This window comes from Haliaeetus leucocephalus, unplaced genomic scaffold, assembly GCF_000737465.1.
Source record: "Haliaeetus leucocephalus isolate CR32 unplaced genomic scaffold, Haliaeetus_leucocephalus-4.0 Scaffold417, whole genome shotgun sequence".
NCBI lineage: Eukaryota > Metazoa > Chordata > Aves > Accipitriformes > Accipitridae > Haliaeetus > Haliaeetus leucocephalus.
In genome coordinates, this window is record NW_010972853.1 from 9,303,899 (window position 1) to 9,327,881 (window position 23,983).

Below are 23,983 nucleotides of genomic sequence, written 5' to 3' on the forward strand. Positions count from 1 at the left end.
TCAGATGATTCTGATACATAATATTAAAACAGCCATTGTGTCCAGTAAGGATATCTTGAAAATTACAGCTGGACCAGAAGGGAAGCACGATAAGAACATAGATAAGAATTCTGAAAAAATCAACAGGCTTGCAGATGAAGGAACTGTGAATTTTTAAAAAGCCGTCAAGAAGTTGGATAATAAAAAACAGCAGAGAATTGAAGCATTACTTAAAAATTATACTTTCAGACTTCTAGCTGTGTGTATGCACACAGACAGATTAAACTTGTCTCCTTGTGTGCCTTTGAGAAACAGTATAATGACAGTTGACCAACTGTTTCATGAAGTGTTACTTTCTAGAATATACAAGCAAGAAAAATTATTTTTGCTTGAGGAATTTAAAAGACAAATATAGTTAGCTTAATCCAGAATTGGAGCACTTGGCTATTTTTGGAAGATGCCTAAATTCAATCGGCATCTCCTTGTTTAACCTGAAAATTTTCTGAAGTACTGTAAGTCATCTTTCTATGTTTCTCAGAGCTGTACTGGTCTGAAATAGGAAAAAATTGACATGATGAAATGGGGGGTGGGGGGAAAGCCCAGATACTGCAATAGAGCATCTCTGTCTCCCGAGCAGCCCAGTTCGAGTATTCAAGGTTTAAACACTCCTACTAAACAGTGACTGGATCGGACTTCTCAGAAAATGCTATTGCAGCACATTCAATTCCTTTTGTGCAGAAAGAAATTGAATGGTAGTTGGATAAAACACAGAATACCCTGGGGCTGTAGGGTCTCCAACTGAGAAGTCTCCCATGCTAAACAAAGAGAATCTCCGTCCTGGCTTGTTCTTATCTACCAGTGATTATTTCTTTATTTACAACTTCTGGAAGAGGAATGCAAAGTGTTTCTGTCTGTGCTAGTGTTGTAGCACATTTGGGGCATTCTTTTGAAGACAGGATTGAAACCCCTTCCAGCTGTGGAAACCATTGAATCATTGAAACCACTTTTTGCCCTGTGCCACCAAATTATACCTCCTGGTGCTTTTCGAGGATGTCAGTGAATGAGGCTCAGTTTTTTTGAAAGGATTGTTTAGGTGTATATTTACAAGAGAAAACTCTTGGCTATGGATTTGGAAAGCTAAATGGTACGTATAGAAGTTTATTGAAGAAAAGCTTACTAAAATAGCCTTGATGCAGCCAGTAAAGATACAGGTGAATTGTCAAGGCATTAAGAAGAAAGAATTGAGTTAGAAGAGTTGATATCGAATTAATTGGTATAAATTTCCCAGCAGTATGAAGCAGTTAAGTGCTTTCTGTACTTTGAGAATTGTAACAGAATTCCTAGTGTTTCTTGGTAACTTAAAAGGCACACTCAGTGACTGAGGTGTCACAGAGGAGTTATGTATTGATCTGATAATCTAAAATGCATTCAATTACTAGGCTGTGATGGTAAAAAGCCAAAAGATTTCATAAAGCTCTAAAACTTGTGAATTTTTAAATAGAACCATGTACTGTTACAGAGATCTAGCATATAGATAATTTTGCACCCATAAAGGTAACTTGGAGAATTATGGAACTGTAAACTGCTTGTATTCCTTAATGTGTTCTAAATTAACAAAGAAAAAGATCTTGGGTAATGGTGTGATTAGTAGTATGGACGCTTTCATTCAGTGAGTAGCTGTGGGCAAAAAAGATAGCAATGTGATAGGAAGCATACTGGAGTGGAGTGAGCAAGTGTGTCTATATGTGTGTGCCTGCATAATAAAGGTGTATTTTTTTTAATGCTGTTAACCTAGAATGGCTGCTGTAATTATGACGACTCCATAACACGTAGTAAAACAAAGTAATAATGAGAAGCCTGGAGAAATTCCTCTTCCTCACACCCTTCTCCTTTTCTCTTCTTTCCCCGCCCCTTAAAGAAAGACTTGTAAATGATGTGATAATTTACCTTAGAAAAGAAGTGAGGAGAAATGGATGTAAAGTTTATAAAATATAAATGGTAAAAGGGAAAGTATGTTAGAAGATTAAGTCCTTGTCTCATACAGGAGTGTGCCACACCATGAAATTAAAAAATCAGGAATCAATTACAAATGTTTGATTTTTCTGCAAAGTATTTTATTAGTGTGTTGTTGCTTGCCATAGTAAGTTGTTAAGCCCAAATTGTGAAGACAGTTTTTAAAAACATAAATTCTGTGGGTACCAAACCCCAGAATTAAGATTTTTTGATGATTAAAAAAAAGATGCAAATAACAACAGGTTAGTAGAGATCAGGAATAGAATCGTTTTGGGTAAATTATTCCATGAATGCCTGCAGTCAGGTTCTTGTTATCCTACAATGTGGTTTCCTCTGATTCATATTAAATGGAATAGTGGACTCAATATACAACTGGTATTTTGTGTTTTGGTAGTCCTATATCACTATAATGGTTAACATGTTACTTTTTAGGCACTTAAGGTTGGTATTCCTACTTTTGGTTTCTGAATTAGTAATTATGACTGGCTCTGTTTTGCTCTATAGTATATAAACTTGTTTTTGAATATTTTTTTTCTCCTCCCCTTGTAAGGACTATGTACTGAAGGCCTGTACCGTGTTAGTGGGAATAAAACAGATCAAGACAACATTCAGAAGCAGTTTGATCAAGGTAATGACAGATTTTGTTATTTAAAGCCAAACCAGAACTTGAATTCTCCATGGATTATCATATTGCAATATAAAAGGGTTGCACTTTCAAACTGGCTTCCACAGCACAGACTACTTAAAGCTCTGGTAGGTTGTATTGGTATAGTCCAGGTTATTACCAGTGAAGCTGTGTATAAACCAAAGATTGGATAGAATCTTGTTGCAGCTGTCTTTAAGTGCTGTTAAAATATTTTCTAGGAGGTATTCTAGTGTTTAAATGCAGTCCTAGCTGCTCCTTGTGTTAATAGTTCATCAGTCCTAGTCATTAAGGCATTCACTTCCCCCTCTTATCCCCCCAAAAGTAGTACTTCATGATACTTATTTTATTGAAAGCTTCCTTGGATGATACGGATTAACAATTAAATCTTGATAAATTTCTTAACACATCCTTTCTCATGCTAGAATATAGTGGAATATGATTAGAAGATTATGCTGTTCACTTTGGTGTCTTAAAAGAGAGGGTCAGCATTATTTTTTTTCCTTCTGTTTTCTCACATAATTTATGATCTCAGTTGATACTTCAAAATGAAAACACTTATTAAAAGTTCTTGGATATTAATCATGAAGTTGAGCCTATGAAAAATAGTAAAATTCCTCCTCGATGATAAGGAAAATAAATGTACTAGGTTTTTATGCCTCACTATGCTGTTTCAGATAATCTCAATATAATGCTAGATTTTCTTCAGTAACCTTATTAAAGGGTGTTCCAGAGTTTTAGGTGGAGTGGACTTTTGAAAAGTAAACTTAGCATTTTCAAAATTTCAGTTTTTAAGTACTTTAAGTTCTGCAGCTTACGGTGCTTCCACTTCTAGCCTTGGTTTAAAAATTAGATAGCATGGCTTTATTATTATAAATTTCAATTAAAAAAATTCTCTACTTATAAAGCTTCTGTTATTTGGGAATCTGGCAGTAGATTATATGGCCATGTACGGTCACTGGTCTGTTTTGTTGTCCTTTTTTAAAAGGCTTCACGTGGTCACATGAATTCTGCAAATTGCTGTGCCCTGTACCAGTTTTTAACAAAATTTTGGGAAATAGAATTTAAAATTTAGTATTGGACAAAACTGATTAATCAGAAGCCAGTCAATGGCAAGTAGAAAAGCATTTAAGTCTGCATGGAGAATTAGACAACTTTATTTTTCTGATCTTATACTGTTTTCTTATACTGTCATATTTTCTTTTATTTGATTTCATGTGGGTCAAAGTGATGGCAGATTATCCATAGGTTCACCTTTCTGTGCTTTTTTAACAAATGTTTAGCAGCTTTTTCATTTTCAGTGTTTTGAATAAATTCTTGTTTTCTTAAAATACTATGAGGAATGATAACTGTAGGTTTTACTTACACTGCTGTTTAATTTTGTTTTACAGATCATAATATCAGTCTAGAGTCTATGGGAGTAACAGTAAATGCAGTGGCTGGGGCTCTTAAAGCTTTCTTTGCGGATCTGCCAGATCCATTAATTCCTTACTCTTTGCATCAAGAGTTGTTAGAAACATCAAGTAAGTAATAAACAATCTTGTCTTAATCTAATTATGTTATATTGATTGCCCTTATTGCAATTTTTACTTCATTCTAAGTTGAAAGGACTAGCTGCACTGAAATACTTGTTAAATTGCGTAGACGTACATTTTTTAATATTCTTTAAAATTAACTATATGATGAAATTAACTTAATACTTTTTTTTCTAAATAAATTGTGTCTTATTATTTCTCCTTTTCCTAGAAAATTTAGTTGGAGAAATCTACTTTTTTTTTTCCATTCTGTATTAGTGCTGCATATGATGAAAACTCTTGGAAATGTATTACGGTTGTTAACAGGGGGGGAAAACCCCTTGAATTCATAAAGTCTTACATTCAGAGTAGGCTTTAGAAATCAGACACATCTATGGAATATTATGGTAATTCTCTTTTAGATTTTTTTCAAGTTCTTTTTGAACTCCTTATAAGATGAAATGCTTAATTTTGTTTGCCTTACAAACGTTTTACAGACACTTCAAAGTGAAATGACTAAATTCTTCCCTTTTAAAGAGTATCTCTCTTGTATTGGCAGCAAGCTGTTTCAAAAAAAGACTGATATGCATTTTTGCAGGATACAACTGTGACATACAGTATTCTTAACACTTTTTTGTTCAAAACATGAAAATACTAGTGTAAACCCAAGGCTTGGGCCTGGACTTGATTCATATATAGTCCATTAGAAATTTTGTATTTTTGGACGATAGCTGTAGATACCTATTTGTGGTATTTCTGCTGTACTACCCAGGCAAATTCCTTGTTTAATGTAATTAGTTAGGTTTTATTTTTTCTTAAAAGTATATCAGTTAAATTTCAGTCAAAATATGCAATAGCTTAGAATATAAGTGGACTTACTGTTTTAAAGTACCATTAATACGGCCTTAAATTTCTCTTTGGGATATATTGGAGCATTTTTAACATTATTTCTATGGTAATAGGGTACATCAAATTTCTTTTTAGCCATGCAGTCAAGTAATAGAGGTGAGCTTGTATTCCTTTTCATGATACGAATCATCATGTCATCATGGAATAGAAGTATATTCTGCAGAATGTATGGTTCTACAATACTTTAGTGGTATTTTCCATAAATGTTTTAGCAGCAGATTAGTTGTTTGGTCTTTCTTTTTTTTTTTAAAAGTTATTTTATTCCATAGTCCTTTCTTACATGTTGCTTATTTCCTCTTTGAAGCATAAGTAATGTCCCTTGGGCCTGTGAAAATCCCTGTTCTTTAAACAGTATATTTAAAATGGCTGCACCAGGCCCACTCATATTTTTTTTTTATTATTTGAGTAACTGATAAGCTTAAGATATTCTAAGTTCATGTGCCTGTCTTCCTTTGCCCTAATCTTTTTGAAACTTCAGTCCAAATAAATCTTACAGATATATCTAAGTCATAACATTTTGCAAGCAGAGGAAAATCTAGCAAGAAATGGCCCTGTCACATTGTTAGTTCTCATTCTACAAGCCAACAATGAGCTCATCAAGTGATTCTTTGCTGTTAAACACAGATAAACAATTCTGCTTAAATACAGAAAAATATTTTTGTGTTTAGATAGTTACCTCTATAATAAAAAAGTTATTCTATGCAATAATATATGCAGATAGGAATTTTATCAAATATTTTCTCACTTAATATTTCTCTATGGGTATCTTATATGTACCATTATGCTAGGAAAAAGACTTAGCAGCGCTTTATTCAGTATGTCACTTATTTCTATAGAAATCATGGATAAGACAGAACGGCTACATGAGTTAAAAGAAATTGTGAAGAAATTCCACCCAGTGAACTATGATGTCTTCAAATATGTAATAACTCATCTAAACAGGTTTAGTATTTTTCTACTAAAATTTTGTTTAATTTGTAACAATTGCAAAAAAGATTGTGTTAGTAACAATGAATTGACTGCTAGAATTGAAAATTTCATGCTGCATTGCTTGTGTTAATAGAAATGTGGAAAATGAAACTAAGAGGTTAATTAGAAAAGGTTTGTATATTCTGTTCTCAAATTTTATTGATGTATGAATATCTGGTATCATCACTACTATGAAGTTATAAGAATGATTGGTGTACAAACTTCGTTATTCAGCAATCTGTCACTTAAAGTTTAGCTTGTGATATTTTTTTCTGCATTTTTAGACAGAATGACAGAACTGTTGAGGTTGTAAGGGACCTTTGGAGATTTAGTCCAACCCCCATTGCTTTGACAACTAGCAAACTAGATTGCCCAGGACAGTGTCCAGTTGGGTTTTCAGTATGTCCAAGGAGGGAGACTCCACAATCTCTCTGGGCAGCCTGTGCTAGTAGTGCTCAGTCACACTCACAGTAAAAAGTCTTTTCTTATGCTCAGCTAGAATTTCCTGTGTTTGTGCCTGTTGCTTTTTGTCCTGTCACTAGACACCACTCATTTGAGAGATCTTCAGTCTCTTTCACTGGGCTTGCTCCCGTATGTCCATGTGTCTGTCGTGCTGGAGAGCTCAGAGCTGGACCCCATACTCCAGATGTGGCCTTTGCAGTGCTGAGTAGAGGGGAAGGATCACCTCCCTAGACCTGCTGGCAGCACTCCTAATGCAACCTAGGATGCCGTTGGCCGCCTTTGCCACAGGGGCACACTGCTGGCTCATGTTCAATTTGTTGTCCACCAGGACTTTCAGGTCCTTCTCTGCAATAGTGCTTTTCAGTCAGACAATTTTGTGTATATACGCCAGGCTTTTCGTGACATTTAAGTTGTTAAATTGTTCTGGAGTAGTGTGTGTTCTTCTGGTTTTGCAGGTATTTGTAACGATCTAACTGGGCATGTAATGTGGGGGCAGAAATGAGACCTTTTAACTTGCTTGTTTAGTCAACAGAATGTAGGTGCTCTCTTGCAGTTTGGAAGGAGTCTGTCCACTGAACGTATGAGAAACTTTAAAATTTGGGCATCTACTTTTACACTTCTCTGTCATGTATACAACTTGCTAATGCTTTATGAAGTTATCCATTTTCCTTTGCAGGGAAATGGATCAGTTTTTCCATTGCAATCTTGCTAAATACAAATTTAGGCCTAAAATAGATCAATTCATATCAACTGATAAAATTATTCCATGAATTTACATATTACAGAATTGTAAGATGTGCTTGCGTGTGTCTGAAATAAAACAAAACAGCTCAAACTTGACCTAGCTATTAGTTACCTGAAATGTTTCAATAGTTGGTAATGGACCTGATAGAAATTTTTGTGGAAGAGTGGCAATCTCTGAATTGTCAGAAGTCTTCAGCTGGTCACCTGTTTGCATAGCATAGCTGAATGTACAGTGTCAAGTAGCTGGATTGCTGCAAGTAGAAGAGCTAAATATAATTTTAAAAAATCTTGAATAGGTTCTAATGCACATGTATCTACAGAACTTACTGGATAATGTAAGTGATGTACACTGGCTTTTGCTCTCCAGTCCACTCTTTCTTTTAACGATGATTTACATTGCAGGTAGCTAGTAACAAACTAATCTTTTCTTAATTAAGAAAGGCTGTGATTTTTTTGTCTCATTTGCAGTGTCAGGTAGTTGCGTTCCATTCAACAAAAAAACTACTTGAATGTAAGCAATTGCATGGAGAGAGAGAGAGAGAGAGGTAGATATAGGTGGATACAGGATCTTAAAGGGAACTTGTAAAGAATTTAGTTACAGCCTATTTTTAAGAGATTAATCTGTGGTAAATTACTGCTCATATATAATTGAAATGGAAGTGTTCATCAAATGAATAGTTTGTTAAATGACGTAAAACACTCTTCTGTATGATGGAAGAGTTCTCATCACAAACTGATGTTGTAAATGCTTTGTTTTTACATCATATGTCATTAGAGTAAGAAATGTGGTATTGTTGTATAGTTAATAGTGGTTGGTGACTGATACTATTTTGGTGTGTCCACAAGCACAGGACTTGGTTATTGAAACAAAAAATACAAGTATTATCAAGATGAGTTTGCTATTGAAATACGAGAGACCAATAACCATAATAAATGGGAACAGTGAGGTGCATTTTTCTGTAGTGTGATAAGCACCTTTCAGAGCATACTAGGTATCTAATTGTGGTTGATTAACTGTAAGCAGAAGAGAGTTTTAAAGATAGAGTTGAAACAGGACAGTGTTGGATTGACATTGGTTTTTTTTATATTGCTTGTGGTTTATGTTTGTTCTTTGATAATGACTTCCTTTATACATATGGGCTGATATGGCATAATATGCTTCTGAAGTCTGGGAAAACATAGGTGTACAGCTTTTAAAGTCTGATCATAGAGCAGGCTAACAGCCTGAAGTTCCTGAAGAGTTTGCAGTGGAGGAAGGTGGCAGGATCAAGAGAAACGGACTCTTCATTTTTCATTTTAAGTCAACATAAAAGAAGGTGAATAGACATTTGCTAAGCACTTACAAGAAGATTCTACAGTATTTTGGGAAAGTTTGGTAGGAGATGGCATACAGGTTCGTAGGTTTTTGTTTACCCTTAGAAAGGACAGAGGTAAAGTTTAAACACGAGAGAGAATAAAGTTGATTGTTTATTGTATTTAATCTAGTTGTGAGCCGCAACTGAGAAAGAGGCGCAATGCTCTTATTTTCTCACTTCTAGACATAGGTTTCCACTGCTTCATTTGTTGGATCTAATGATTATGCAGCTGCAGCATGTTGTAAAGGAAAACAGAAATAGTGGAAATCTAATTTTCTGTAGGATACACTAGCTGATCTCAGACACCCTGTGGCCACCCTGTGGTCTGATGCCAGAAAGTTGGTGGAGAGGGAGAAGGAAGAGGGGAAAACTTAAACTCTTTAATAAAAAAGCTAAGCAAAATGTAGGCTTACATTTATATTTTCGGGTTCTTTGATCCTTAAATGAAGTTAAAATGCAATTCTTTTAGGAAAGAGATTATGAATATTACTGTCACTCAGAAGTAGTATACAAATATCCTTTGGACCAAACTTATTCAAAACAGATCGAGAGGCAATATTTGTGTACCCTCACACTATTTGGAATAAGTAATGCGCATGCTAAAATGGAAGTCTACCCTTTATAGTTACCACTATATATGCATTGTAAATGAGTGAAAATATTTTCTTATAGCATCAATTCTAGTGTTTACTATGGTTTTCACAGCTTTTGAATCTATGGACTACAGCCAGCTGTCAGAAATTCTTGCAGTCTGCTCTTGTTAATCATCAAAATTGTAACTGACAAGTTGCTGAAGTTTCATTTTCCATCTATTTCTGCAGGACAACTGTAGCTCGGTTACCTTTGTGCTCTCTACTGTATATATAGGAATTGCATGTTCCCAGATGAATGAATATCTTAGGTGTTTGTCAGATTTCTTAACACATTATTTTTAATGTATCTCTCAATACTTCTAGATAAAATTGTGATGTTACTTTAGAATGCAGAGTATTTTTAGAAAACAAAGTATCCTGGCTCTTTCTAGCCTATTACTATGAAAAGCAGTGCATTTTTTCTGGGGAGGCATTTAATTGTAGATAATAAATTTGGTAACAGGATGGTTTGCTGGTTTGGTTTTTTTTTTCTTCTTCTAATATAGTATTGTAATAATGAATTTAGATCATAAGTGAAAAATCTGCTCCAGCACCTGCTTAAAAGCAGGAAACTTCTAGGAACAGAAACCCAGTTGGAAACCTTTGTGTTATACATTGAAAAATAAAACAAAATTAAAGTGTGTTGGTATTAGTGAAATTTCCACTGATTATGTTCTTTACAGCTTGGCCAAATTCTCATGCTGGCCAGTATGAAAAAACCTGCAGAGATGTGCTTTAATCAACACTTAATTTTTTGGTTTTGTGTTTATTTTTAACATGTGATCTAATGTGATGCCTTTTTCTTTGAGTACCACAGATGTTAATATCTGACTGTCCTACAGTAAGAAGCCATTTCTGTCATTTTTCTTCTAGATGTTTTAATGGATGAAATTTTAATTTTATGAAATCCAGTAGCTGGTTGATAAATTCAGAGTTTGTTTGTGATTGTCACTTCAAAATCTTGGTGGAATGTTGAATTTCTTTCCTGATTAAAACTTAATCGGATTTATATTTGTCAGCTATCCAAATCTGGAAAAGTCATGGTTTCTAATTTTTCTTCTGCATAACCACTTAAAAAAAACCCAGGAATGATTGTTTTAATGGATAGCTGGAGGAAAGTAACAGAAGTCTTGAGATTGTTTGATAATAATGCTTACAGTTAGAACGCTATGAAAATATTTGTAGTTGATTGCATACCGGTATTAATTCATTCTGTGTATGTCATTCTCATTTCAGGGTTAGTCAGCAATGTAAAACCAACTTAATGACTGCTGATAACTTGTCGATTTGTTTCTGGCCTACTTTGATGAGACCTGATTTTGAAAACAGAGAGTTTCTTTCTACCACCAAAATCCACCAGTCGGTTATAGAGACCTTCATTCAACAGTGTCAATTTTTCTTTTACAATGGAGAGATCGTAGAAGCACCTAACCCAGTGGCATGTCAGCCACCGCCTTCCAACACAGTGCAGATGGTGGAACCAATGGTACCTCTGCAGTTACCACCACCACTGCAGCCTCAGCTGATACAGTCACAATTACCAGCAGACCCTCTTGGTATTATATAAATAGAAGATGATTGCAGGCAGCCTAGCACTGGACAGTAAAGACAAGCTATAGACATGCATGTTTCAGGATACAATAATGTACTTCATATTTATGAAAAATAATTCCCATCCAGCTGATTGGACATCTTTTTGTTATATCCCATACTGTGTTCCTCATTTGTACACACTGCAGATAAAAACTATGTGATAAGCATGACTGGAGAGGTTTAATTTTTAAAAGCAAAAATAGCTATAAAGTACAAAGCTGCTGCTGCATGATACCTTATTGCAATCACTATATCATTCCTGTGACGGTTTGTCACAATATATTGTGAATAAAATTTTTCTATAGAAATTTAATGATTTAAAAATTACATTTATGAAACATTCAATGCTTACAGCCTGCTTTATGGCTGTTTTTGTTATTTAACATGCTATTTTTGGCAATTTTATTCACATTCAAGCGTTCTGTGTAAACAACTAAAGCCCAGCTATAGTTTATTTTGTAATCTCCTGGCTACTTATGTGACGGTATGCTTAGGATGGTTTATGGAAGAATGCAAAATGCACTGTTGAGAATTTTACAATCCCTCACCATCCATCTTTACTTGTAAGTAAACCTGTGGACAGTTTGTTAAGGGTGGGTGAACTTGCTTATTATTTCTTACAGCACAATACCAAGGACATGCTTGTTGTAAAAGTGAGTTTCAAATATTGTACAAAAATTTTGATGTTGCCTACTTATTTCTTTGTTCCATTACTGAACTAAACATTTTGTAAAACTGTTAATTCTGTAAACAGCTGCATGTTTAAAAGATCATTGATGGTCTTGTAAACTTAATCTAATATATTTTAGATATTTTAATTTTTCCCACTTGGGAATACATGTAGTGTTTAGAAAATAGTTCATGACATTTTCATATAAGGTTATATAACTTTTCATACATAAACATGGATTTTGTTGTAGTAAAATTCTCTAAACCAAACAATGTTTTAATCTAGGACTTCAATTAATCTATTCTTTAAATCTATTTTTATGTGACCCTTTAAAGATATACAAAAATGCATTGCTAATACATAGCAATAAATACTTTGGGTACTGACAATTAACCTCTTTGGAGTGTGTATATATAAAAATCACATAAACTTGTATTCATATTTTTTTCCTGTGGTATGTTGTACTAAAAATTCAAATGACTGTTTTTTTTTTTTTCCCCACCATATTTTTAAATTATCTTTTTTTTTTTTTCCCCTGCTTATTTTACTTTTACTTTGGTACCGATTTTGCTGTAAAAGAATGCTGCTTAATTTAAACAAATCTTTTGGTTAAATATTTTGTTAGTGGTAAAAAATTTAGAAGGTTACAAATCATAGCAAAGGGGAGACCATAGATAAACACTACCTGTGAGACTTTTCATAGCAGCTTTTTTTCCTTCATGCTCAAAATATACCTTTTTAGGTCTGCACAGAAGAAAACAGTTTTGGCTCATTCAGCTGCTAGAATGTTTTGTGTAGTTTAAAAAAAAAAAAAGCTTTATGATGGTCACTGTTGTAATCTTCACTTATAGCAAGATTTAAGATCGTCTTGTATGTATTATAGTAAATAGATGATTTTGAGAATTAAGGCTTTTAAGAGTTTGATTTGCTCCATTTTCCCAAAATAAAAATTGCCTTTCCCACTTATGTCCTAGGTATTGTACTTCTAATTATGACTTGGATTATCATTCTAGATTACTATGATACCATAAACCTGGCTGCTGTTTGAAGTACATGTACATTATAAATTATCTTGATATTGTGTTATATTCTTGCAAGTAATTATCTTTTCTAAGAAAACATAAACAAAAAAGAAAAGTCAACCCTATTCCTATTGCAAAGCACACAGGAATTAATAGTACAATAAAGTCTGTCCTGTAAATTGTAGTATTCTTAACTTGTTCTACTTCACCTTTTGTCTATATAGCTTTTATTTATAGTTGTCAGTCTAATCTTGGCATGTTTAGCAAAGAAAATGAAACTTCAAGAGTTTTATAAACTATTTCTAGGTTGCTAAAGAATTTATTTTTCTACTGTATATGGTATAGACAAAGCATCACCTGTACAGGAAACAAGTCTATTTCTAATAGAAGTAAGCTTAAAAATAAATGCCAGTCATATCCCTATTTAAAAGTTCTAACTATAAAGTATCTCCAGTCTTTGTAATGTGAATTACATTTTAAACTTTCTACAAGTTCCAAGTTGTTTGCCATAATATTTAACTAATCTTTGAATACTAATTTTTAGAGTAATTTACATTCCATTTCATGACAAACTTTCATGTTGAACTTGTGTTCAGAAGTGTTTGCAGTATCATTTATTTCTTGTGTATGTTGTTATGGCTAAATCACATCATGATTTTTAAAAATCTTAACACTTATATTTGGCCAAATATGAAAGTTTTATTACATTTACTGGATGAAATGTAAAAAGAGAAATAATAAGAAAGCATGGCATGTGGCGCTTGATTGTCACATGGAAAAGTCCCTGCATACTCTTTGCATTATAGAAGTGTTATATGCAGGAATGTGGATATGTGTGTATGTGTAATATATACACTTTGATATTTTTTATGTGTTTGTGTGTTTGGGTACACAACCACATATGCACAGACTTGCATGCACATACACCCACATAGTAAAGTTTTTAAAAGATACTAGAAAATTATACCATCGTTATTAAAGATTTATAATAGAGCTTTCTCTATTATTATTTTTATTAGTGCTATAAAATGAGGAAGCATGTCATTATATACGAATTCCTCATACTTTGGCTCATGTAGTCCCTTCTAGTTTTAATGAAAATCCAAACAATAATAACTATATTTTTTAATGTGAGCATTTTTACAGTAATATCTATCTTGATAAAGATACAAATGTATATTATTTTTGGTTGAGCATCTCAGTGACACTTTATGGAGTAGTTTGTCTTTTTTCTGTAATATTGATATAGACATACTGCAGTGTATTGTCTTTCAATGTTTTAGCAATTTTAAAATCCCAAGCCTGAGTTACAAAAGTGCCATTTTAAGTAATGCTTAACAGGTTATTTCAAAATTCCTTACCCTCCATGATCTTGTGGAATTTTAACATATATAGTGTAAATAGATTGCAGACATCAACTTAAGTGAAAATACACTTTTTTCTTGTTGTATATTTTCTCCATTATTTGAATCCTGGTTGCTAGGAAATTATAGGTATGTTTAATTTTAGTTGCTGGAGTTTAGCTTCCAATATTTATGATAAATATAGAAAAACTATCAATTGGAGATTTAAAAAAATTGGCCTTAGCTTACGTGCTTATTTCAGTTTTTTTCAGTAATTGTGATGCTGTTTGTCAACTGAAAAAATTACACGTATATAAAAAAATTTTGAAGTCAAAATTTTGTTCTTTGTTTATAATGTAATCTTTTGTTGCTACATCAGCAGAATACTGCAGTGAATTAAGTATCAGTGAAGCTTATTCTGTATAAAAGATGCAACGAATAAAATACTAAGATGCTTACTGTGTAGAATGTTCAGTTTAGTTGCCTACTAAATTTTTAAAGGCAAAAGCACCCTATCTTTCACATACACAGAGATGAAATGTAGCAGTAAATCTTGCTAAACCGAGTGCACCAAGTGTGTGAGGCATTCTGGGGGGGGGAGGGTGTTTCTTCTTGCCTTGGATGAGTCTTTTAAACTGCTGAATTTTGGAAGGGATTCTGACAATGGTGAAGACTTGTCTGTAGGTAATGCACCCCCCCAAGATGGATATGTGCATACACTAGGGAACAGACCTCAAAAGTGACAGTGTAAGATGTTCTATTTTGCTGTGCAGTGCATGTGAAATTCTGTGACTCATGTGACCTCTTACATTTTTCACCTGATTGAGCTGCTCATCAGGAAAGGCTGTGATTATGCAAAGCAGTTTTTCAGTTTTCTACCATGCTAAAGGAATGGGTCTCTTAAAATTTTTTTTCCTACAGAATCCTTAAACCTGAAGTAAAAACTGTGGGGTTTGAGGTCAGCTTTAAATTTTCAGAGTTGTATGTTATTGGTTGTAACACTGCTAACTATATGGGATAAATCCAACTTTGATAATAGTACTGTTTTTAATTCTTGTGCATGCGACACCTATGCTTAGTTTGTTTCTTCAGAGCATCTTAAGTCATATGGCCAATGCAGAAATAACTGCAAAAACTTCCTGGCAGCCTTCAAATCTGAACACTGTTCAGGTTTTATTATATATCTTAACCCTTTTAGACACTGGAGCATTTTAATCTCAAATAACATGCTATATTTAGCATCTTAAATATAACTTACCTATAACATACTCAGTGTGCAAACCTCAGTTTTTTTAGATTGCTATATCAAAAAAATCCCTGCTGAATCCGAAGCATAATCCAGTGTTCAGGCTCTACAGCAGACCACAAGTTTCTGGTGAATAGCTTCTTCCTAGAGAACCAAAGTGTAACATTAGTGTTCACTTGTGTCAAAGTCAGTCCTTCAACTAATTCATAGTTTCCATAGAATCGGAAGGGTTGAATTTAATCTGTCATCATGGCTAGTGAAAGCGAACACTTCCTTCCTTTTCTTATTGACAATTTCTTTCCCGAGTGTGTAGATGGTGCATGTTATGGCTGTTGCCCACATGTTTCTCATCTTCCTTATAAAATGCAACGCATGTGCGTTTAGACCTGGTATTTTTGTTGCTGAATTGAGTGTCATTGGTGCCTAGCCAACATTCTGGTGCTTTTATATTACAGAATAGGGTTTAATATACCTGATTACATTAATAATAATTTGTCTGTTACTGTTTTTTATTTCATGTGATATAGAAAATACAGAGAATTAAATAATTTCCCTGAATGCCTGCAGTGCAGTAATTGTGGATTTTCAGTCTTAGAGTGTGATAATAATGAAAGGCCATTGTTGCTTCTACTTACAAGCTGTTTGAGTTAAGAAAAGATGGGAAGGGAATCTCGTGGTGGTACTTCTAGCCATGACTGCATGTCAGTGCTTCAGGGGTAGATACACTGACTTGAAGAGTACCTCCGGCTGCTTATGTGACTGACTGATTTATATAGTGTAGCTGTAGCTTGTATTTTCCCTGGAATTACGGTATCATAATCTATCTGTTCTTACAGATTTTTCTGCTTCACAACTAAAGAAGGGAAGGGAAGGCGAAGTAGCCGTTCTCATCCCTTCCTGCCATTCTGTCAGCCTTGCCACTGATGAGAATTGTCAGGGGCTCCTAAATTGCTCTTGCAGGGTTTTACTGAATTAAAAGTAGAAAATGTACAGTGTGGTAAGTTATGAGTTGAAGTTCTTTGGTTAACTGACACTGAGTGTGATGAATTGGTGAAGCATCTGGAAAAAATCAAGTTGCGCTATTAAATTACAAGTGGTGTGGTCTCCCCTTGAAGGTTCCACCCTTGGTACTTGGGAGTGCAACCTGAGTTTCTGCAGTGACTGCCCTTACTTGGTCATATGACCCTGTGCAAGTTGGGAATGAAGAAGAGATCAAGAAACCTACCTCAAAAATCATGTACTTTGAACAGCTGCCTCTTAAAAGAGTTGGGTGAAATTATTAAACATAGAATGTAGCAAAAAAAAAATATGGAGAATGAAATGTCCGTGGTTCATTATTGAAATATGTATGTATAGAAACAGACTTTTTTTAACTTAGTAAAGAAATGGATGTTGATACAGTGGTTCTGACGTAGTAACAGGTGGCCAGCCTGCTACAGGTAAATATTGCTAACAATTCAGGTGTCAGGTTTTGAAAACTGAATGTAAACGTATGTATCTCATTTTGATATCCTATCTGCGAGTTGTCTAGCTCTAACGGTTTAATTTTGTTATCCTCTGTGGTCACACAAATAAGCCTGATTTTATGTCCTTTATTTAACTGTATTTGAGTTGAAAAGTTTTTTTATCTCTTCACAGATGACTGCTTTCTTTATTCTTTCTTCTCTTAGTATTTCTTTTCTTATTTAATCAGCCTTAAAGTCAAAACTTACAATTTATAACATGATCATAATACTTGTCTCCTGTAAAACATACTGGGTCCCACATAAAGTTTATAAAAGTCTGTCAATACTCTTTTGTCCCCTTTTGTCTGCACTTGTCTGTGTGCACTCATTTGCTCTTTTGGGTATGCAGGGCCTAGGGCAATGTGGCACTTGTCCATGTCTGGAGATTCTCGTCGCTAGGAGATAGATACTGGGGTGATCCTCTTTCGTATCTTAACCTGGTTTTAATGAAAGAGTGCTGGAAAGAGCAGCTAGGAGACCACTTAAAAATGGTGAGGGATAGATATTACGAGTTCTCAGTACATCAGTGAGGTGAAGATGCTCATCTCAACTGGGCTTCATTTCTGTGCTAGAGGTTTGTGTGTAGGGAGCTTTCAAGCCTTCCACTGATAGTGTAAATGGAGGAGGACATGGGAAAGCTTTTCCCTATACCCTTCTCTCCAACTTCAAGGGCCAGTGTTGTTCTTGCAGAGTTTGGGGGACCAAGTCCTCCATGTTCAATGTGCAGTTTCAGCCCTACAGAAGGAGGGTCATGGATAAGCATGTGGTCTTCAGCCAAAATTGGTATAGCTGAAGAGTGGGGACATACATACCAACCTTAAATTGTTTCTCAGCATCCCTGTTCCTGGAGCATGCTGCCCTGAGAATCGTTTGTTGTTGGGTTTTTTTAACACAAAATAGTTTTGAGTGGTATTGCTACCATAATGTGCAGTTCTAAGTCATCTTTACATCTCATCATAGCTGGCCAGATTTATTTACCAGGATACAGCTTCTCTGACCTGAAATACTATTGGGGAAGTAGAAATCAAGCTCGATTCTCCTTGGACTTGCACATCGTGCTATCAAGTATTATTTTGTTTTCTCTCTTCTTTTCAAAGAAGGTAGTTTCTAAGAAAAAAGAAAGGGCTGAACTGTTACCTCTCAGAGGTGTGTTTTTGTAGCATGATAGTGTCACTGTGAAGTAAATGCCCAGCTCATTCAATGAAGTCATGGAAGTAGTGTATGAAGATGTGAATGCTGCTGGAATCATTTGGAAGACTATTCGTGGCAGAGTAAGTGAACTGTGGAACAAATTATCCTCTCAGTCATGGCTCTATAGTTCTTCTTTGAAGGAAATCTGATACTTTTTTTTTTCCCCTCCAGAAGGGAGGTGAACTGGTGTGCGTGTAAGGTGATTGTCAAAGCTAAGCTCTGACCCAGTGGGGAAACGAGCAAACAATTTGACACCAGAAATACCCTAAAAGACTCTGCAGACATCTATGTCCAATCCTAGTAGTCAAAGTATTGAGAAGAGCTGCATGCTTCTCTCTTTCTCCAAGACCACGTGCTTCTTGTAAGCTTAGGGTCAGGGTCTTACAGCTCCCTTTGGATTTTGACCACTGCCCCACATCCAGTATTCTGCTTAAAACATTGGCTGTAATAAATGTGGTTTTAAGCTACTGATCTGTAAATAGGTTGAGTCTGATTTCCTGAAATCTTATCCCCCTCCCCTCCTTACTCCCCCACTTCTTTATTTTTTTCTTTATTTTTTTCTCTCCCTCTTCATCTGCCCTGGAAATAGCAGAGCTGCTCAGCTAGAGTTCCCTCAATATGAAGAAGGGATTCTGCTGCAGGGCATTCTCATTTGGGAGTACTTAGCTTTAGATCTCACCTCTCTTCCTTTGCACTGTAAGAATGTATGTTTGTTAACTTCTGGGCTTGCTACAAAACCTATTTTTTTCCACCTCCCTAAAGTTGCTGAGGACAAGCAGGCTAAAGCAAATGTCTACCGGCAGTTATTTATCTTTGTGCCTTAATTTATGGGACAGGTGCCTAGAGCCCTAGGATGGCAAAATTTCTTCTGAAATGTAAAGACAAAAATAGCTTACAACTTCTGTGAGTCTCCTTCCTTCAGATGTACTAGTTACATTCTGATGTACTGTAGTAAAAAGTATGTTCTGAATTCATTTCAGTGATAAATGTATATTCTGAATTGTCTGGCAAAAAAAAAAGTGAGCAATTGCCTACTTGCAGGTAAGTGTTGCATATACAGCTGAAGTGAAGGACTACCAGAAAGCATGCTAAATATGAGCAAATAAGATGTGCGGCTAGTTTAGCTCATCAGTAGGAAGCTAAGAAAGTGGGAATTTTAAGAGCTTAGAAATTTTAAAAAGAATCAAAGGAAATATTTATGGTGGGTATTTTTTTCCCTTCTAGTGTTTTCAGTGGCTTCTGTCTGCATTTTTATTATATGAGGACATGTTCCAACCCACTCCATTCCCAGCGCTGCAATGCTCTTAACAGCCATCTAGTTGTATGCTTGATGAGGAGACGCTGAAGACAATTTGCACCAGCCTTTTCCCTTTCAACATAAGAACCAAGAGCTTTAAAAGAAATGCCTGCTTACAGGAAGTCTTTTCTGGTTTTGTGTAGCGTAAGAGAATTTCCCACCCCAACAAAGTTCTCAGGAATAAATATGGTTGGCCAAACCCACAAACTCAACAGTTTCTTTGGGTTTTTTGGGTTGGTTGCTGTTTTTTTTTTTTTCCTTTTGTTTATAAAAAGGAGGGCACACCCCACCCCGATATGCATTTTTATTGTTGAATTGGAAACAACATTTGGGGTGTGTGTGGAATTTACTATTCAAAGAAAGTGTTAGAATTAGCTAAGTAACCCTCTGGAAATACCAGTGAAGTATTCACATTGAAGAGAATAACCTTTTATTGTTAGTTTTCCTAGTGGCATCACAATTTTCTGCCTAGCAGCCAGATTCTTTCTTATGGCTTTAAGTATATTTTATTTGCAGGTATATTAATGCCCTTTTTAAACTACTACAATTGCATTCAGTAGTTTAAAAAAAATCTTGTGTGGAGGTATCTGCTTACAGGAGGCCCTGGACTATTCTTTATTCTGATGGTGAGTAAAAGGAATCCAGATTTCTTACTGAGAATATAAAAAGGACACAGCTGACATTCTTCCTTATTAAATAACAACTAGGGTGACCTTTTTTTGCCTGAACTGGTGGAAGTCTGTTTTCAGCTGCAACAGGCACTACTGCAACTGCAGCATCTGGAACACCCATGTACAAAGGGAAGAGAGCCTGTTCTGTGCATATAGCTTTCCAAAGAGAGAAGCAATAGGTAAAGCAGGTAAAAGCATGTCTTCATTTTTCTGTACTGGAAATTTGACTACAAGAATGACTGCCATAGCCTGTTTTATAGTCTTATCCCATAATCTGGCAGAGTGTAAATGCCAGATTTGTGTTTGCTACCCCATCTATCAAAAATACTTAGCAGACCTGTGTTCCTACATTCATTGTATTCTCTTTTCTGACTTGTACCTAGTTTCTTTTAAAAGAGAAGTTGTCTACACATGTACAAAACCTTATTAACTCAATGGCAGTATTAGCTCAATTTAGAAGGTTTAGTGAGTGTTGTCAGAAACCAGTCTTTGGTTAGACTTTATATGAAAAAGACCAAGTCCTGTGTTATTGTTAAAATGCTCTCCTTCACCTTAAAAATGAAGCAGAAGCTAACTTGAGATGGAAATGTTGCACTGCCTGCTTTGGCGAAGGTTCAGTTAGCAAGGAAGGAATTACAGTTTTCGTTTACCTGTGAAATCCCCAGCAGGCAGCTTCTACTTGATCAGTGGGAGCCTCACATACGTGCACGTATGCAGGGAGAGTTATGAAAATGGCTCTCCGACAGTGTTGTTTTCTGTACTTGTTAATGTATTATTTCTGTTCCCCAAATGTCTCAGATTCAGCTATATATAGCACAACATGTTGAGTTTTCCACTTTGTGTTGGAAACTAAAACTCAAATTTGCTGTAAGTGCATGATTTTTTAGTCTATGCTTCCTGAAAAGCATCTGTGCTTTATCCATATCTTTGGTATTCAAGAAGCAGAGGAGACATTAAAAATGAGTGATTTTACCTCAATAAATTTCAGAAAAATCTGGGAGTTTCTGCATTGGGCATTGGCCCCTGTTCTGCATCTGTGGAAGAGATCCAGCTGCACTGTTCCTACAGGCGTGCTGAGGGTAGCTGGTCCCTTGTGTCTTGTTTCTAGGCAAGGCAGAGGCTCAAAGGTTGGCCTTTCATGTGCATTTGTATCCTTGAAAAACCTGTGGTACATGGCTGTGTACTGCCCTCTTTAAATACGGCAGAGGGAAAGATCTCTCCCTCTGATTTTGAAAATGAGTTTAGAAAACTATCCTTTTGTTTCACATCAGCAATGTGAATATTTGCCCTTTTCCTCAAGAGGCTTAAAGGAACACACTTCTGTTTCTGAACTGCAAACTTTCCCTGATCCTTCTGATTTTCATTGATGTATGAGATAAAAAATCGTGTAAACAAGTTTTCAGATTAGCTGAATGGCAAAACAGAAGAAAAGTTCAAATACATGCATGAGATCTTCATATGCACATACTCACTGAGCAGAAAGTAATTAAGTCCTTTTGCTTTTTGACTCTGAAAAACAGTTGTTTAAAAGATGCGTATAAAAATGCATGGGCACGAGTGTAGTAGTCTTGTCAAATCTAGGGATCTGATCTCACCCTTTGGTTTGTTGCAAGAACTGCAAATAATATTTTTAGCAAGCTTACTGCTAAAAATTCTTTGGCCCTCCCTACTTACCGAAATGAAACAAGTAGCAAAGAGCAAGGAATGACCTTGCCTGACTCACATCGCCTGCTGTTACGCTGTAGGTTGCCTTGCCCATTTGTTATAGCCACCTGTTGTCTCTTGCCTTGTACTTAAATCACAAGGTTTTGGAACAAGAAACTTTTCATGCTAAGGGGTATTTGGCACCTTCTTGGTGGCGCATCTAGGAGCCACACCTGTACAATAAAAAAAGTAAACTGGCCACTACACGTACAACAGCTGGGATTATGCTGATTTTTGTAAATCATATTGGTGAAGTTTCATTGGATACAATACCAATAGCATTGTAATAACTTTGTGTATATTTTCTAGAAATAATAAGCATACAGTAGGAACTGTATTTAGAATTGAAAGGTCTTGTAGTGATTCTGTTTTCACTCATTACCTCTTTTTTTTTTTTCTTTTTTTTTTTTTTTTTCCCTTCCTGATCCTCTGGAAGTGCTTTCACTTTTTTCCTTATGTGACAGCCTACTTCCTTTCTGTTTTCCCTTGCTAGGTGGTAGACCTCTATGGCTGTATAGTGTTTTCTGCTAACAAGATTCTGGAAATTGTGGAGACTGCACAGATTGTTTGAGGAATGTATGGTCTGGGGAGGGCAGGGGGAAGTTCTGTAAAACTGAGAATAATAAAAAAAGGCCATAAAATAGGGAACCAAATATGGAAATGGATAAGAACTAGAGTTAAGGCAAAGGTCTTCAAAGGGAGAAGAACTTAGTTTTTAAAGAAGGTGAAGATCCGCTTCAAGATGCAAAAGCGAGCTACTTCAAACAGAGGGGAGAGACTGCATGTGTGAACATAAGGGTTCTAGCTCAAGGTATGCAAGTGGGTTTATTTGACTACTCTGTATTTAAACTGTTGTGCTGGTTTAATCAATACAAATGCTCATAAGGTTTTAAAATTTACACAGGTATTGAGATACAACAGCTCTTGACCCACAAGAGATATTATAAAGATAAGTACTATCTTTGAATATACAAATGTAGGTCTTAATCATTCTTGTATCTTTGATGGAAATTCATCTATACTTGTCTTCTAAACCTGTGAAATAGATTCCACAGCTTTCTCCATGTCTTATTTCAGTGATTCAGTATCCTTATGGGAAGAAAGATTCTCCTGATAGCCAAGCTAAATCTTCTTTACTGCAAGATAAACCGACGACTTTTTGTTCTGTTGCGAGTGGATGTGGTGTATATTTATCACTGCCACCTTTATGGTGATCTTTAGATGCTGGAAGACCGCTTTGTCTCATTTCTCTCTCACTGCTTTCCATGACTGTCTTTTCGTTGTCCAAGTAACACATTCCTCTAAGTTTTTCTACAGCTTGTGTTTATAAACTTTGTAGTATTTTTGTTGCCTTTCTTTTAAGTATATTGGTGGTCCAAACTGGGCACAGTCCTGACCACTCTACTAAGGCAAATTACAGCAGTGTAATATCTCTTGTATCTTGTAAATAACATGTAAGGCTAATTAGCCCCTAAGCCAATGTACTGTAAGCCCTGAATTTTATTACCAGTGTGTACTTTTAAAATAGTATCATTCAAACAGAGGGACTGGTTTTAGCTGAAGCTCACGAGACCCAAGTTCTTGTATTGCACTGGTCAGTGCATGTTTCTGTCCACTCGAGGAACTGAAATGGTGTGAACTGTTGGGTTCCAGGCACCTCCTCAGTATGCATGCAAGTGATAGGGAGAAGATGTGGGATGAGGCGTTCTGCAATTCTGCCTTTCAAAGAAGTCGAGAGGCAGGTGGTTTTATTATTAGTTGCTCCTGAGATACTAGCTGTTAAATCGTGCTTCAACTCTGTGATCCAATGCCATCATTGAGAAGGATGATAGAGAAAATACAGAAGACACAGTGAGCCTTGGATAAAAGCAAAAGTGGCCTTTCAAAATGGTTACTGAATTTAGTGGCAAGGAATAGAAGACGTGTCTCTTCTTAAAGCACATATACTTAATGCAGATGTGCTGTTTTCCTCAATTATCGTGGCTGGCTTGCTATGAAAAATATTAAAATTGCTTCATTCAGTGAGGATTCTAGAATTAATGTTTGTTCTTTAGTGGATGCTTCTAACATTCAAGAGAGAAATATAGTTACGTGACATAAGTTAGATGTCTTCACTTCTAAATTACATTGATGTAGCCAAAATGTTAAAATACTTGCCATTTCTCAGAGTACCTAATTAACATTTTATAACTTCTTACTCTGAAATTGCAAGAAATGAGGATTTTCTTGCAGCGTTTTTAGCTTTGTCTGCAAAGATATATGTGACGTTTTATAAACAATGCAAATATCTTTGGCAGTGAATCCCATAATAAAGATCTCATTTATTCCACGCTAATTTAAGATTTAATGCCATGTTTCCATAAGGTTTGTTGACTATTAAATTTATGTCTCCCTTCACCAGTTACAGGGCTAGATAAAAGCAAAAAAAAACCCCAACAAAACCCCTGCCTTTAATTTGTGAAATAAATACCGCTGTCTGAAAGTCTGTGATTTGGCCTTTTAAACACACAGCTGTTCTTCT

At 35.5% G+C, this 23,983-nt stretch overlaps 1 protein-coding gene across 1 annotated transcript in view; it reads left to right on the forward strand.

Moving 5' to 3' along the window:
• The window catches only part of ARHGAP5 (Rho GTPase activating protein 5), a 49,859-nt gene extending 35,548 nt beyond the window's left edge, over positions 1-14,311 (forward strand). The window contains exons 5-8 of the mRNA XM_010574268.1: positions 2,543-2,620; positions 4,027-4,158; positions 5,895-6,000; positions 10,457-14,311. Of these exons, the coding sequence (XP_010572570.1) occupies positions 2,543-2,620; positions 4,027-4,158; positions 5,895-6,000; positions 10,457-10,787 (647 nt within the window). The 3' untranslated portion in view covers positions 10,788-14,311. The remainder of the gene's footprint in view (positions 1-2,542; positions 2,621-4,026; positions 4,159-5,894; positions 6,001-10,456) is intronic.
• Positions 14,312-23,983: the final 9,672 nt, after the last annotated feature.